General features: G+C 41.7%; 2 protein-coding genes across 2 annotated transcripts; both read left to right on the top strand.

The window, feature by feature from the left end:
* Positions 1 to 2,046: 2,046 nt before the first annotated feature.
* LOC123069965 (developmentally-regulated G-protein 2) lies at positions 2,047 to 9,124 on the top strand. The gene is made up of 12 exons (XM_044492965.1): positions 2,047 to 2,256; positions 2,359 to 2,483; positions 3,991 to 4,058; positions 4,206 to 4,282; positions 4,730 to 4,910; positions 4,991 to 5,047; positions 6,261 to 6,335; positions 7,556 to 7,675; positions 7,752 to 7,922; positions 8,244 to 8,357; positions 8,474 to 8,644; positions 8,752 to 9,124. The coding sequence occupies exons 2-12, from the start codon at positions 2,414 to 2,416 to the stop codon at positions 8,845 to 8,847; spliced, it is 1,200 nt and encodes a 399-aa protein (XP_044348900.1). The 5' UTR covers positions 2,047 to 2,256; positions 2,359 to 2,413; the 3' UTR covers positions 8,848 to 9,124.
* Positions 9,125 to 9,375: 251 nt separating this feature from the next.
* On the top strand, positions 9,376 to 12,632 carry LOC123069964 (calumenin). Its single transcript, XM_044492964.1, has 7 exons — positions 9,376 to 10,087; positions 10,214 to 10,313; positions 10,393 to 10,458; positions 11,240 to 11,404; positions 11,498 to 11,594; positions 11,981 to 12,111; positions 12,206 to 12,632. Exons 1-6 carry the CDS (start codon positions 9,466 to 9,468, stop codon positions 12,098 to 12,100), a joined length of 1,170 nt encoding a protein of 389 aa, XP_044348899.1. The 5' UTR covers positions 9,376 to 9,465; the 3' UTR covers positions 12,101 to 12,111; positions 12,206 to 12,632.
* Positions 12,633 to 12,930: the final 298 nt, after the last annotated feature.

Genomic DNA, 12,930 nt, shown 5'->3' with positions numbered 1-12,930 from the left:
TTTTCCTCGCCCTCGCTTCTACCATAATTTTTTCCGTCATGGACGACCCAAAGAATGTCATGCAGGTGCGTCCCCGGCCCATCCAGGACGAAAAACCCATTTTTGTCATGATTTTTTGTTATAGAAGTAGGAGTCATCACATCTATGATGATACGTGTTTTGTCATAATTATCGTCATAGAAGTGTCATAAGCATGGCATAATTATTTTTCTCGTTCCGCCCATTAATATCACAGATGTGTATTTCTTTTGTAGTGTGTGCCTCTAACGGGGCTAGTGAGGTTGCCAATCTCACTAGCTATGCTAGTTACAAAAGGAATTAAAATGCAAGTGTGGAAAGAGTTGGTGGAAATAAGCAAGAAAGTAAAAACAAGGAATTGAAAGAATGATGATTGGAGGTTAAAACTTTATGTAAGAAAATGGGCAGGGGTCCATAGGTTCACTAGAGGTCTCTCTCATAAGGAAAACATGGTTTGATAAAGAAATCACAGATTAGAAGCTATTAAATTGCAATGTTTATGAGTATTTATATTCATGGCATAACCTTTAGTATCTATATCTTGAGTATTTTGAACTTTTCCCACCCATCACTGGTATTTTTTGCAACAATTTCCTTGAAAACCATCTTAACCTTTCACCTTTTATTGAATTACCAAATAAAATTATGCTTTCTTTGATCAACCAATAAATTCTCATCAATAAAATCTTAAAATTTATGTAGGTAGGTAAATCATGAACAAGATATTTTAAACATTTATTTACGCAACGTCATTAATATGGGTATGTAATCTCCGTCTCTTATACTACTTTGAATTAAACTAAAAAGATGTAAAGTTCTATTTTCTCCCGGCAGAACACTTCGCCTAAACTCACATAAGTCTCGTCTTCCTCTCTATTTTAATTTTTTGTTCACATTCCCATGTCTTTTTCAACAATTTCCCCAAGAACCGCCTTATGTTTTATTTGGTAAGCCAATAAGTTCATGACAAATAAAATTCTAAAATTTATTTAGGTGGATAAATCACAAAGTTTTGATAAACATTTATTTACACGACTACAAGTGTGGGTAGATAAATCACAAGATAACATATTACAATATGTAATATCCATCTCAAAAAATATATTTATATCCCGTTGCAAAGACAATTATCCAACTATTGTAAAACCACTAATCGAAGTGTTCCTTTTCCCTAGCGGCGGATAGGGTTTACAACACTCCTCCATGCATCACCAGCGAGCCAGTGGATTCGCCTTCCCTCTGCCTGTCGCTCCAATATTTTTGAACATACGGACGACCAGTTGTTTAGGTTGTCATTACCAGCGAGCCAGAAGAGAATCCCGGTGCCTCCGCTTTAGCTAGTTGTTTAGGTTGGGTTTTTAGTCCTCGCGGGACGCCGTTCAAGCGGATGGCGGTGCTTCTTCATCGACTTGGTCTTTCGGGCGTCAATCCTCCTGGATTTTGTCCATCTAGACAGAGTAAACAGAGCTCCGTCGTAGATTCCTGCCATCTCCTTGGGGCGGTGAGGTTAGAGGTTAGGGTTTCTTGACGTGCGTGTGCGACGATAAGTTATGATGTCAATCACTTTAGATCGATTTAAGGGTTCAACAATGACGATTGCGGCTCTAGAGCGCTGGTACTTAAGGACATGTGCATGAAGACTTTCCCGATTGTCATCGATAAGGTCAGACCGACTCCGATAGGGGAGTGGCGACAATGGTGCGTCAGCGGCTCGTTCTGGCAATAGTTTTGATTGTTTGATGGTCTAAGTATCTCGATGTAATTTTATTATGTTTGGAATGACTTTTTTTCCTTAAAAAAATACTCCCTCCGTAAACTAATATAAGAGCGTTTAGATCACTAAACGTAAACTAATATAAGAGCGTTTAGATTACAACTTTAGTGATCTAAACGCTTTTATATTAGTTTACAGAGGGAGTACTAACTTGCCAAGCTGACCGCTTGGTATGCATAATTGTTGTTTTTTAAGCTGCACGCAAACCTCAAAACGCAAAATCCAAGAAATAGGCGTGTAGGATGAAATCAATCAAGGCCATCCAATCGACCACGGGCTCACGAAACGTGATCCCTGCCGCCCTCGAACCACCTCACCGTGCTCCTCTTCACCTCTTCCGGCCCAAAGCCCCAGCGCCGCCGAAACCCCTCCTGCGCCCCCTTCTCGCACCGGAGCACGCCTCGAAGCCCCCCCGCTGCACTGGGCGTGGAGTCGAGATCCGCCCGCCGCGATTCCTTCGGCTGGTGAGGAAGCCCTAGCTTGTTTACACTCTTCTCCGTCTTGCCCTGGTCTTTTCCTCGCTGCGAGCAATCGAATCCAACAGATCTTTCTTCTTCTCGTGTAAGATCGATCCGAGTCTGCCTACGTGGGGAGCAAGGTGCGTACCTCGCAAGGTGAAAGATGGGTATCCTCGAGAGGATCAAGGAGATTGAGGCCGAGATGGCCCGGACGCAGAAGAACAAAGCAACAGGTTGTGTTGCCTTCATTGCCCCTTGAAATCACTACCGCGGGATTATTGCTCATCACTGCCTACTGTTTGTTCTTTTCTACTCTACTGTGCCACTTTATCTAGTGATGAAATATAAGCTGGGGAGGGGATTCTGGTGGAAGTGAAATGGATGTATTCTGGTTTCGGCCTTTCTTGGATTATCAATTTCTACTTTGCTCATGCTTTCTATGTTTTCGTACCTCTGTTAGAAAATTTAGACAGACATTTTGTTCTTTAGCTATAATCTGTGATCACATGGCCGTTCATTGTCCTAGACGTATAAGTAAATCGGACAGTTTGTATACTCATTGTGCATCCACTGGTGGATTTATGATAATTCTAAAATTTCCAGACAAATGGTTTTCCCACAGGGGCCTGCACATCTATGTAATTCATGATTACTGGATCAAGAACAATCCTTTTCCGTCCTTATGTTCTTTTTAGTTCAAATCAACCAATTGTTTCATGTCTATCCATCTTTATGCATTTTGGTATGAACACTTTCCATACTGTTACAAACAGGTATGTATTTTGCAAAAATATGCACAACATGCAAGGGAATTTGTTGCAGAGAAAAACCTCTAGTTAGCAAGAAAAACCTCTAATTCTCAAAAATATTTCGCCAAGACTGCTAGTCAGATCAACAGCCAGAAAAATTGTAGAGAAAAACAAATTAGCAAGGAACTGTATGTGCATTTATATGTATGCACAATTTGTGCCTTTCAGTCTGTAACCTCTAAGTTTTTCTTGACAATTAACAATGTTTTTAAGGCGGTAAGGCGAGGCAAGGCACTGTAGCACCGACTCACCTTTTGCAAGCTTGAAGCATAAGGCGAGGCGATGCGTTAGACACATAAATATATAATATATGACAGCGAATTAGGAGATTCAACAACTAGCGTTAACATAAATGCACCACAAGTTTCATAACATGATGGCTGTATGCAAAGCACAGGCCCCAAATCATCTTGTGTAGATGAGGGAATGATGCCTCTGAACTTGAGCTTCACCCCCCTCATCTATACATCGCTACATAGCTTTAATTTTTCTGTGTTTAAGAAGCAGTGCATCTCTTTACTAATTTTCACGGGTGCCTTGGGACACTTATCCACATCACTGAAACCCTGCTGCTTCAGCCTTCTCACTCCACATGGACTACGTACACCGGAGTAAAATTTTCCTCTCTAAAGCTGGCCAGAACACATATTTCCAAGTTGGGTTGCGCCTTGTGTGCCTAAGATACGTCCAGACGCCTCAGAGCTCTAAGGCGGACGCCTTTCAAACCTACCAAAGGCGAGCTCGGCGCCATGCTGTCGGAGGGCGCCCTGTCGCCTAAGTGACGCCTGAAAAACAATGATAATTAATTTTCTATCAACGAGTATTTGTGGTTTATCCTTATTTTGCAACGGGTCATTGTGGTATGCTACGTGATATACTAAAGGCTGTTTTCTGGTTCTAGAGACTAACTTAAGTTTTTATTGTCACACAGAATATCATCTTGGACAACTGAAGGCAAAAATTGCAAAACTGAGGACACAGTTATTAGAGCCTCCAAAGGTACTTCTAATTTATGGTGCTGCACAATTTAGATGATCATACATAACTATTGTTTTGTTTTTTCCTAGTCAATCTGTACTAAATTCTTTTACTCCCTTTAACTTAAAAGATTCTAGTAACAGCAGCCGTCTCATGTTGTTGATATAGGGTGCCAGTGCTGGAGGAGATGGTTTTGAGGTCACAAAGTTCGGGCACGGTCGTGTTGCGCTTATAGGGTTTCCCAGGTTCTTTCTTATGCCTACAAACTGAGTACTGTTTCGTGGGTTCTCAAGCGTTTTGGTTTGTAGCACTAGATTGTTAATTCTTGTGCTATTTTATAATAGGAAGAATGTTCTGTCTTCCAGATGTATCATGTGCTGTGCTTGTATTCTTGACCCATGTCTCTCTGTCAATCTAATTCAACCATCGGGTTGGATAAAATGGAGATGTGATATCTGAATTATCTGATGACCCAACTCATGTGTAATACTTGTGCCTCTACCTTTTTCCCTTGGAAAAAAAATGCTATAACTTATACCTACTTCCTTTTACCTAATATTAATCTCCTGCCCTTTTCTACGTGGTTACTAACTTAAGCTAAAAGTTCCTGTTTGTATTGCTATGCATACAAGGTTCGATCTAGTTATCTACTTAGGTATGTCATTATGACTCACACGAGTTTCATATTGCAGTGTTGGAAAGTCAACTCTTTTAACTATGCTGACCGGGACACATTCTGAAGCTGCATCATATGAGTTCACAACCCTCACTTGCATTCCTGGTATTATCCATTACAATGACACCAAAATCCAGCTTCTTGATCTTCCCGGTATCATTGAAGGCGCCTCTGAAGGCAAGGGGCGTGGTAGGCAGGTAAATACTGTTGGTTTAATTATAAGGATAATTCACTTGGTGATATTACTTTGATTTTACATTGTTGTTGCTGCTTTCAGGTTATCGCTGTCGCCAAGTCATCGGATCTCGTGCTTATGGTTCTTGACGCCTCAAAAGTAAGTAGTGCATCTTTACCCAACTCAAGTCACAAGCTTTGCTTCATTGCTTGGACATCCCTGTTTGCTCAATTTTCACAAGACATGATTTTTTTAAGCATAATCAATACTTTATGATTAGAGACAAGGGGGAACTAAGGCAATGGAAACATGTCCTGGACTCTAGGTTCTTTGGGTAGCGTGCTTCCTATTTTAACGACATAATAGGCTATTCTGGCCCCCATAACTTGGATCTCGTTCACAAGAGCAGCCGGAATGTCACCTTTTTCATGGTAGAATGCTTCAACTATGAATGTTCTCACCTAATCCCTTCAACACCATGTTATAAAATTATCTTATTCATGGGGAAACTTTTAGGCTGCAGAAATTGAAGGCAGATGATCAGAAGGAAAAATTAGAGACAAAATAAAGAAAGCAGTTTTAAAAAAGGATGGCTTGGAAAATAATAGTCCTCCCCACTTGTGCCAAGAGGTCCTGGGTTCGAACCAGCCTCTCTGCATTGCACTTTGCAGGTGTAAGACTAGGTTCCTATAATCCCTCCCCAGACCCCACCTTGTGTGGGAGCTTCTATGCACTGGGTCTGTCCTTTATGGCTTGGAAAATAAGAGAAAAATGAGTGTCGTCTTAAGAGAAATTACACTGGAGCTCTCTACACTCGTCACTTTCTTACTTTGCTCCCTTAACTTTTCTCTGTTCCTCACATGGCTCCTTTTCACCGTTAGACTAACTTAAATGGCCATGTGAGAAACAGAGACAACCGACAAGTAGGGAGACCTAAGGAAGAAAACAAGTTGTGGGGAGCAAGTGAGAAGGTGGCGATAATTTAGGAAGTTCTAACGCTATTTCCATTATGATAATGTTGAAGAGAAAGTATGGTATTGCTAGCAGAGGACCTGGCTGGTTAATATTAATACTATCCTTTTTCACCTAATGTTGTATGGTAATTGAGATACATGTTCTCAAATCTGCTGACATATTGCTAAACTGTTGAAGAGATAAATGTATGCCATATTTATACTTTAAGTTAATGGTATGGCTGCTTGAAACTTCTCAAGGATGAAGGGTTGTGGTGTGTATGTTATTTAAAAAATGATATGAAATAAGAAGAATTATTTACATGCAATCTTCCCTTTCTTATACATGATGATTGCACATGGCCGGGCATTACCCGAGTTCTACTTGCTTATTGGATTCATGCTATAATTTTTTTCAGAGTGAAGGGCATCGCCAAATATTAACTAGAGAACTGGAAGCTGTTGGCCTCCGTCTGAACAAAAGGCCTCCTCAGGTATACATTTCTTTAGTCACTTGGTGTGAACTGCGAACTAGACAAATCCAAATGGACATAAGACAACTATATAGAAGACCTACTGTATGGCTTAAGTCAATGTCCACATACATCTGACTATCTGCCTGGATGTGTAGTTGTGCCAATCTAAAACTGAATCAGCTCCTTTTTTTTTGTGTGTGTGCTGGGAAAGTATTGCCAAGTACAATGTTCAAAGAATGCACAAAGTTCATCTGGCCAACACATACCACATGACAGTGTGTGTGTGTTATTATTAATTAGGATTTTTATCATTTATGCCACTAGCTGTGTCTCACTACTCAACTTTGCCACTAGAAGTTTCAACTGCTCAAAAATGCCATCGCTCCATTAGGCGCTTGCTCAAAAATGCCATTAGACACCATTACAGTCAGCTGAAAGCACATTTACCATTTTATATGACCAATACACATCCACCCACATGTCAGCTCTCCCTCTATCTCACTATGATTAAGTGTGGGTCCCATTTGATCCCCAATAGCGTTCTTATTTCCTCCTAAAAGTATTTGCTTGCTTACTCCTGAATAGTTAGGCCCACACTTATCATTGTGAGATAGATGGAGCTGACATGCAGATCTAGAGGTATTTTCATCATATAACATGGTCAACAGGTTTGACCTGATAGTAACCGCGTCTAATGGCATTTTTGAGCGAACATCTAACGGTGCGATGGCCTTTTTTAGGTCTCTAATGGCATTTTTGAGCAAGTATTTTATAAACTGATGGCATTTTTGAGCAGTTGTAAATTCTAATGGCAAAACTGAGTAGTGTGACACAACTAGTGGCACAAATGATAAAAACCCTATTAATTATGTACAGCATTCATAATAAATTTGGTTGGACTGTGGAGATGAAGGGAGAATGGGCTAAAAAACGGTTAGCATAGTATGGCGAGTTATCGATGTTCTAAATCACCTTTTTGTGAAGAACCGAGCATCCATCACAATTGATGAAGTTTGTGGTACTTTTAGGGTTTGTAACGGACAAGTGCTGACCTGAACTATGTGACTCATCCAACCAGCTCTATGAGTTAGTCGTACTACATGTCTTATGGTGCTGTCCTAAATTGCTGGTTTCTATTATACATTCTGTTGATTACGAGGAAGTTGATATATGTGCATTTGTTATTTATACATGTTTTTCTTGGTTGATTTTAATCACTTTTTTGTGTGTACAAATAGATATACTTCAAGAGGAAGAAGACTGGTGGGATTTCTTTCAACAGCACAGCACCTTTAACTCATATTGATGAGAAGCTCTGCTATCAGATACTGCATGAGTACAAAATTCATAATGCAGAGGTGCATGCCGGTGTGTGTTAGTGGTGTTATGTGTGCACCTTTTCAATTTTAACTCATTACTTTAATTTACTTGTAGGTATTATTCCGTGAGGATTCTACTGTGGATGATCTGATTGATGTGATTGAAGGAAATCGGAAGTACATCAAGTGTGTTTATGTATATAATAAGATTGATGTTGTGGGTATTGATGATGTGGATAATCTTGCTCGGCAACCAAATTCACTTGTTATCAGCTGCAATTTGCAGGTATGTTTCCTCCTTGATTATTTGTGGGGTGTCAAAAGTTAAAAAATTGATGTCCAGGATAATTGAAATTGGTGTTTGCTAGTGTACTCCCTCCGTTCCCAAATATAAGTCTTTTTAGAGATTTCAACAAGGGACTACATACGGAGCAAAATGAGTGCATCTACACTCTAAAATATGTCTATATACATCTGTATGTTGTAGTCCATTTGAAACCTCTAAAAAGACTTGTATTTAGGAACGGAGGGAGTAGATGTTACAGTAAGTTGTTTGTTTCACATTTTTGTTTGTTAAAAAAGTGAAACTAGTCGTTCTTTTTTGCAGTTGAACTTGGACAGGCTATTAGCAAGAATGTGGGAGGAAATGGGTCTGGTGAGAGTGTATACAAAGCCGCAGGGTCAGCAGCCCGATTTCGGAGATCCAGTGGTTCTTTCTAGTGTATGTTTGCTCTCTCTCTCTCTCTCTCTCTCTCTCTCTCTCTGTCATGCCATGCATGCTTGCACTGAAATGGGTCTGATGGTTGTGGTATTCTTGTGTTGGCATGAATGAATCAGGATAGGGGCGGTTGCACAGTTGAAGACTTCTGTAATCACATCCACAGGAGCTTACTCAAGGATGTGAAATATGTGCTCGTGTGGGGAACGAGTGCTCGGCACTATCCACAGCATTGTGGTCTTGGCCATGGTCTTGAAGACGAGGATGTGGTCCAGATAGTGAAGAAGAAGGTCGGTTCCCTTATTTTTTCTTTCTTATAGCTCAATAATCACATCCTTGAAAACATTACAAGATGCTAACCCTCCCTGTGGATGTGCAACAACTTGGATTGATTCAGGAAAAAGAGGAGGGCGGACGAGGCCGTTTCAAGTCGCACACCAATGCACCTGACCGAATCTCCGACAGGGTGAAGAAAGCTCCTCTCAAGACATGATCCCATCGCCGATTTGGAACTAGCTGAGCCAGATGCTATTTCGGGCGACCATCAAGCCTGGCATCTCCGCACAATCATATGACAAATGTTGCTTTTATCCAGATAGTATATGTGCTCTCATGCTGTATAAGATGAGGCAGGCTTGTGTACACGCAGTGAGTGTTTTTGCCAGCAAACTTTGCAAATGAGTTAGTTACAGATGCCACCTCTTGTTATCGTACTGTGTTTGGAACATTAATTAATTAATGGATTCCACTACAAATCTGATTTGAAGTTATGTTCTCGCAAGGAATTGCAATTGCCTACAACATAATTCGCCACCCCGAATGTCAGATTTGTCATGGTTAAAAATCTGACGATAGATTTTTAACATCTCCGTTAATTAATGTATATATGCTCTTTTCCACATTATTAATTACAGTACTGGACAAGGAAAAACTGGCTCAAGTGCTCACACAGCACGCGTGTCGAGAGGCTATTGGCGCGGCCAGCGCTTTGGACGTCATCACGAAGGAGCTAATTTGTTATGCTCACGCCACCCGTTATGGACCAGCGGGTCCAAATCTCCGACCCGTAAACCGCTCGCTCGCCCCCCCGCCTCCCGTTCTCTTGCCGGCGATGACGCCGCCGGCGGCGGCCTCGCCGGGGCGTAAGTCTCCGGCCGCGGTCCTCTTCCTCTGCGTGGTCACTATCTCATTACTCATGTTCATACTCCTTGCCTCCTACACCCCCCGCCTCCAGCCCCACGGTCGCAGCCCCCACCGCCGCCTCAAGCTCCACCCCAAGAACTCCGCCGCCGTCGCTTCTTCCTACGGGGCCGGCGCCGTCCACGATTCCGGAGGAAACCGCCACGCGGCGCCCTTCGACCCGGCCATCGCCGAGCTGGAGCGGCGGCTGGAGGACAAGGAGTGGGAGCGCGAGCACTACCGCATCCTCCATGGCGACGCCGAGAAGGACGACCACATGAAGGAGTGGGAGGAGTTCCTCAAGGAGGAAGAGGACTTCATCAACGACGACGATCGCTTCAACGTCTCCGACCGCATCCGCGCGCTTTTCCCCAAGATCGACCTCAGCCCCAAGGACGGCTTCGTCTCCCTCGATGAGCTCATCAGGTGGAACCTCGATCAGGCCAGGGCCGACCAGCTCCATCGCTCCGCCAGGGAGATGGAGCTCTACGACAAGAACGGCAACGGGATCGTCTCCTTCACTACTTTCCGGGCGCTGCGCCAACAGTCCCATGGTACAACTCTTCCCCGCATTTTCTTCTTCTTTGCACATGAATGAACTCAGCCAGCCAAAAAAAAGAAAAGAAAATCATCATGGAATAATATAATGCGGAATGAACTTACTAGCTAATGATTTGCAGGGGATGGCAACTCACTGGGGTTCCCGTGGTGGAAAGAGGAGCACTTCAATGCTTCGGACGTCAACGGGGATGGTTTCCTCAATAAAACTGAGTTTCACGAGTACGCATTCATTTCAGTGTACAAAAGATCATGTGGTTCTTGATTGTATATTAATACTTTCTGTATTTCTTTACTGCAGCTTTCTTAATCCAAGTGATTCGGAGAATCCTAAAATTGTCAACTTGCTCTGCAGACAAGAATTAAGGTAAATTCTTCCTTTTCCGCGGTCCTGATTTCCTACTGCAGATTAAAGCAGACACGTATGCGGACTTGGGTTTAAACTTGAACCTACTGCAGACGACTAGTACTTGGTACTTAGCTGGTAGTCCTGATTTCCTGCTAGTACCTTAATGCAGATTAAAGCAGCAAAATTTTACAATGCTAATCTTTATAGAGTACATGATTTTACATCGTTCATTGGATGGTCTAACAGTTCAATATGAAGGGGTTGCTTGGTTCACAGTCACTGATAGGTGAACAGTGACCTCCCCAAAATTTTCTACCATTGGTCATGCCTCATGAATATCCTGATATCCTGTGTGTGTCTGTCAGACCTGATGCACTTTTTGTCACTCAATTAAGTCATTTGTGAGATAATTGGAAATAGATATCCCTATTGCGTGCCTCTTTAGGTGTCACAACAAAAATCTATCTTTCTAAATTAAGTGCAAAAGAAGCTACATTGTAGACCTATAAGCACACACCACCTCATCGTATTACAATAGTCACCCTGTGAAGAAGTTAAAACCACATCAAGTTCGAGCAGTTGGAAGTAACATCCCAGAGCGTTGTGTTTTGCTAGGTCAAAAGACTAAAGAACCTATTGAATGGGCATATACATATTTTCTTTTTTTGTCTGGAATGCTGTGAATTTTGTATCACAAAATGTTTTTCTGGAGGTGAATATTCCTTCCATTATTTCATTATCTACCTATATTATATGAGAGCACTCACAGTTCCTTGTGTTGCCCATATGCCATGTCCAGGCAGAGAGATAAAGATGGTGATGGAAAGTTAAACTTTGAAGAATACTTTCATGGGCTACATGACCATATACATGGTTATGATGATGAGAATGCAGCTATTTCTCATATTGGGAACATGACAATTGCAAAGGAGCGGTTTTCCAAGCTTGACAAAGATAATGACGGGTACATAATTGGAGCTTTGATTTAGGACTTCCAGTCATGAAATTTCTCATATGACCAACTTCCTTTTTATGCATTTGAACTTTTCTTATGTAGGTTCATTTCAGAGCATGAACTAGAACCTGTTCTTGATAAGCTCCATCTGTCAGAACGCTATTATGCCAGACAGCAAGCCACACATGCTATTTCAGAGGTTTGATCCGCATCCCCCTGGAGTTTTTTTTACTTAATTTTCTCTTATTAATTGAGACCTTAGAATAGCGCGAGGTTCTGTTTATTATGTATATGTTGCGTAAGATAATCGTAGAAGAATTCAAGGTACGTTAGCATGCTGCTGTTATGTCTATGTGCATAATGAAAATGATGCTAAAGGGACTGAAGTTCTTCGAAATGCTAATTTGTTAGTTCAGGATTTATACTTATATGGTGAAGCAGCTATTTGTTTTCTCATATCTTATTTTTTGCCATTATCCTTGATACATGGTCAAGCAAAAGGGCAATTGTACTTCAGCTTATGAGCAAACATGTGTGGGGTCTCTTTTGTCCTTGATTTGATTTGCTTTTTCCAAAAAAAATTAGGCAGACAAAGATCATGATGGAAGACTAACACTGGAAGAGATGATCGAGAACCCCTATGCATTTTATGGTAGTGTTTACTTCAGCGATGACGAGGACTACTTCCATGAAGAGTTCCGTTAAGGCATCTGCAGGTAACTGCACCCATCTGTTTCCTAGCCGTGCAGTTCACCTGCCTGTCACTGCTTTCCTGGGCACCGCAACTAAAATTATCTTTTCTTTTCGCAGATCATAGGCATCCTAACCATGAAATGTGACAGGCAATCTAGCAGGAAGGATTCCGAGTGCATCATTACTAACCAAAATGTTGTGTGAATACTCGCAAGAATCAGCGTGCCACGGTATCTTATCTCTGTACCCTTACCGTGCCTTGGCATCGCCTGTATCTGGACAGCACACAGCTTAGAGTTGGCATGGCGTGACACGGGGGGATCAGGTGCTGCTTTGATTCTCTGAATTGTTTAGTGAAATGAAATGGCATCTTACTGGTGAGATAGGAGTCCAGTCCACATGCCAGGTTAGTTTAGATTAAGCTGAGCTGGCACCGTCTCAGTTTTGTAAAACGCACAGAACACTGGTGGTGAAGAATGAGAAAATTAACACTTGGCAGTGATGAGCAGACGCAAGTTCGATAATACACACTGCTGTTTCGTTCTGTGAAATGAATCTGATCAGCTGTTTGCTCTCCTGATCCGTCTTGCCTATGTTTCAAGGAAAAAGTATGATAATTCTTGCTGTGTCTATTAATGCAAAACAAAGATGCTCTTAATATTCTCTATGATATAGGATTAGGACAGGTGAAGGATGTTTCGGCACTTCCTGAGATGTTCATGAATTGTTTCCTGCTATGCTCTATGGTTATGTATAAGGTGCTGTACTGTTACATATTTCAAACTTCATTCATAGGCGCTGCTCCACTTTTGCAAGGGAAATTTTATGTCGACTAGCAAACA

The sequence above is a fragment of the Triticum aestivum genome, chromosome 3B (genome assembly GCF_018294505.1).
Source record: "Triticum aestivum cultivar Chinese Spring chromosome 3B, IWGSC CS RefSeq v2.1, whole genome shotgun sequence".
Lineage (NCBI taxonomy): Eukaryota > Viridiplantae > Streptophyta > Magnoliopsida > Poales > Poaceae > Triticum > Triticum aestivum.
Note: the sequence above shows the minus strand (reverse complement) of the source record. Positions and strands in the feature narration are given on the sequence as shown.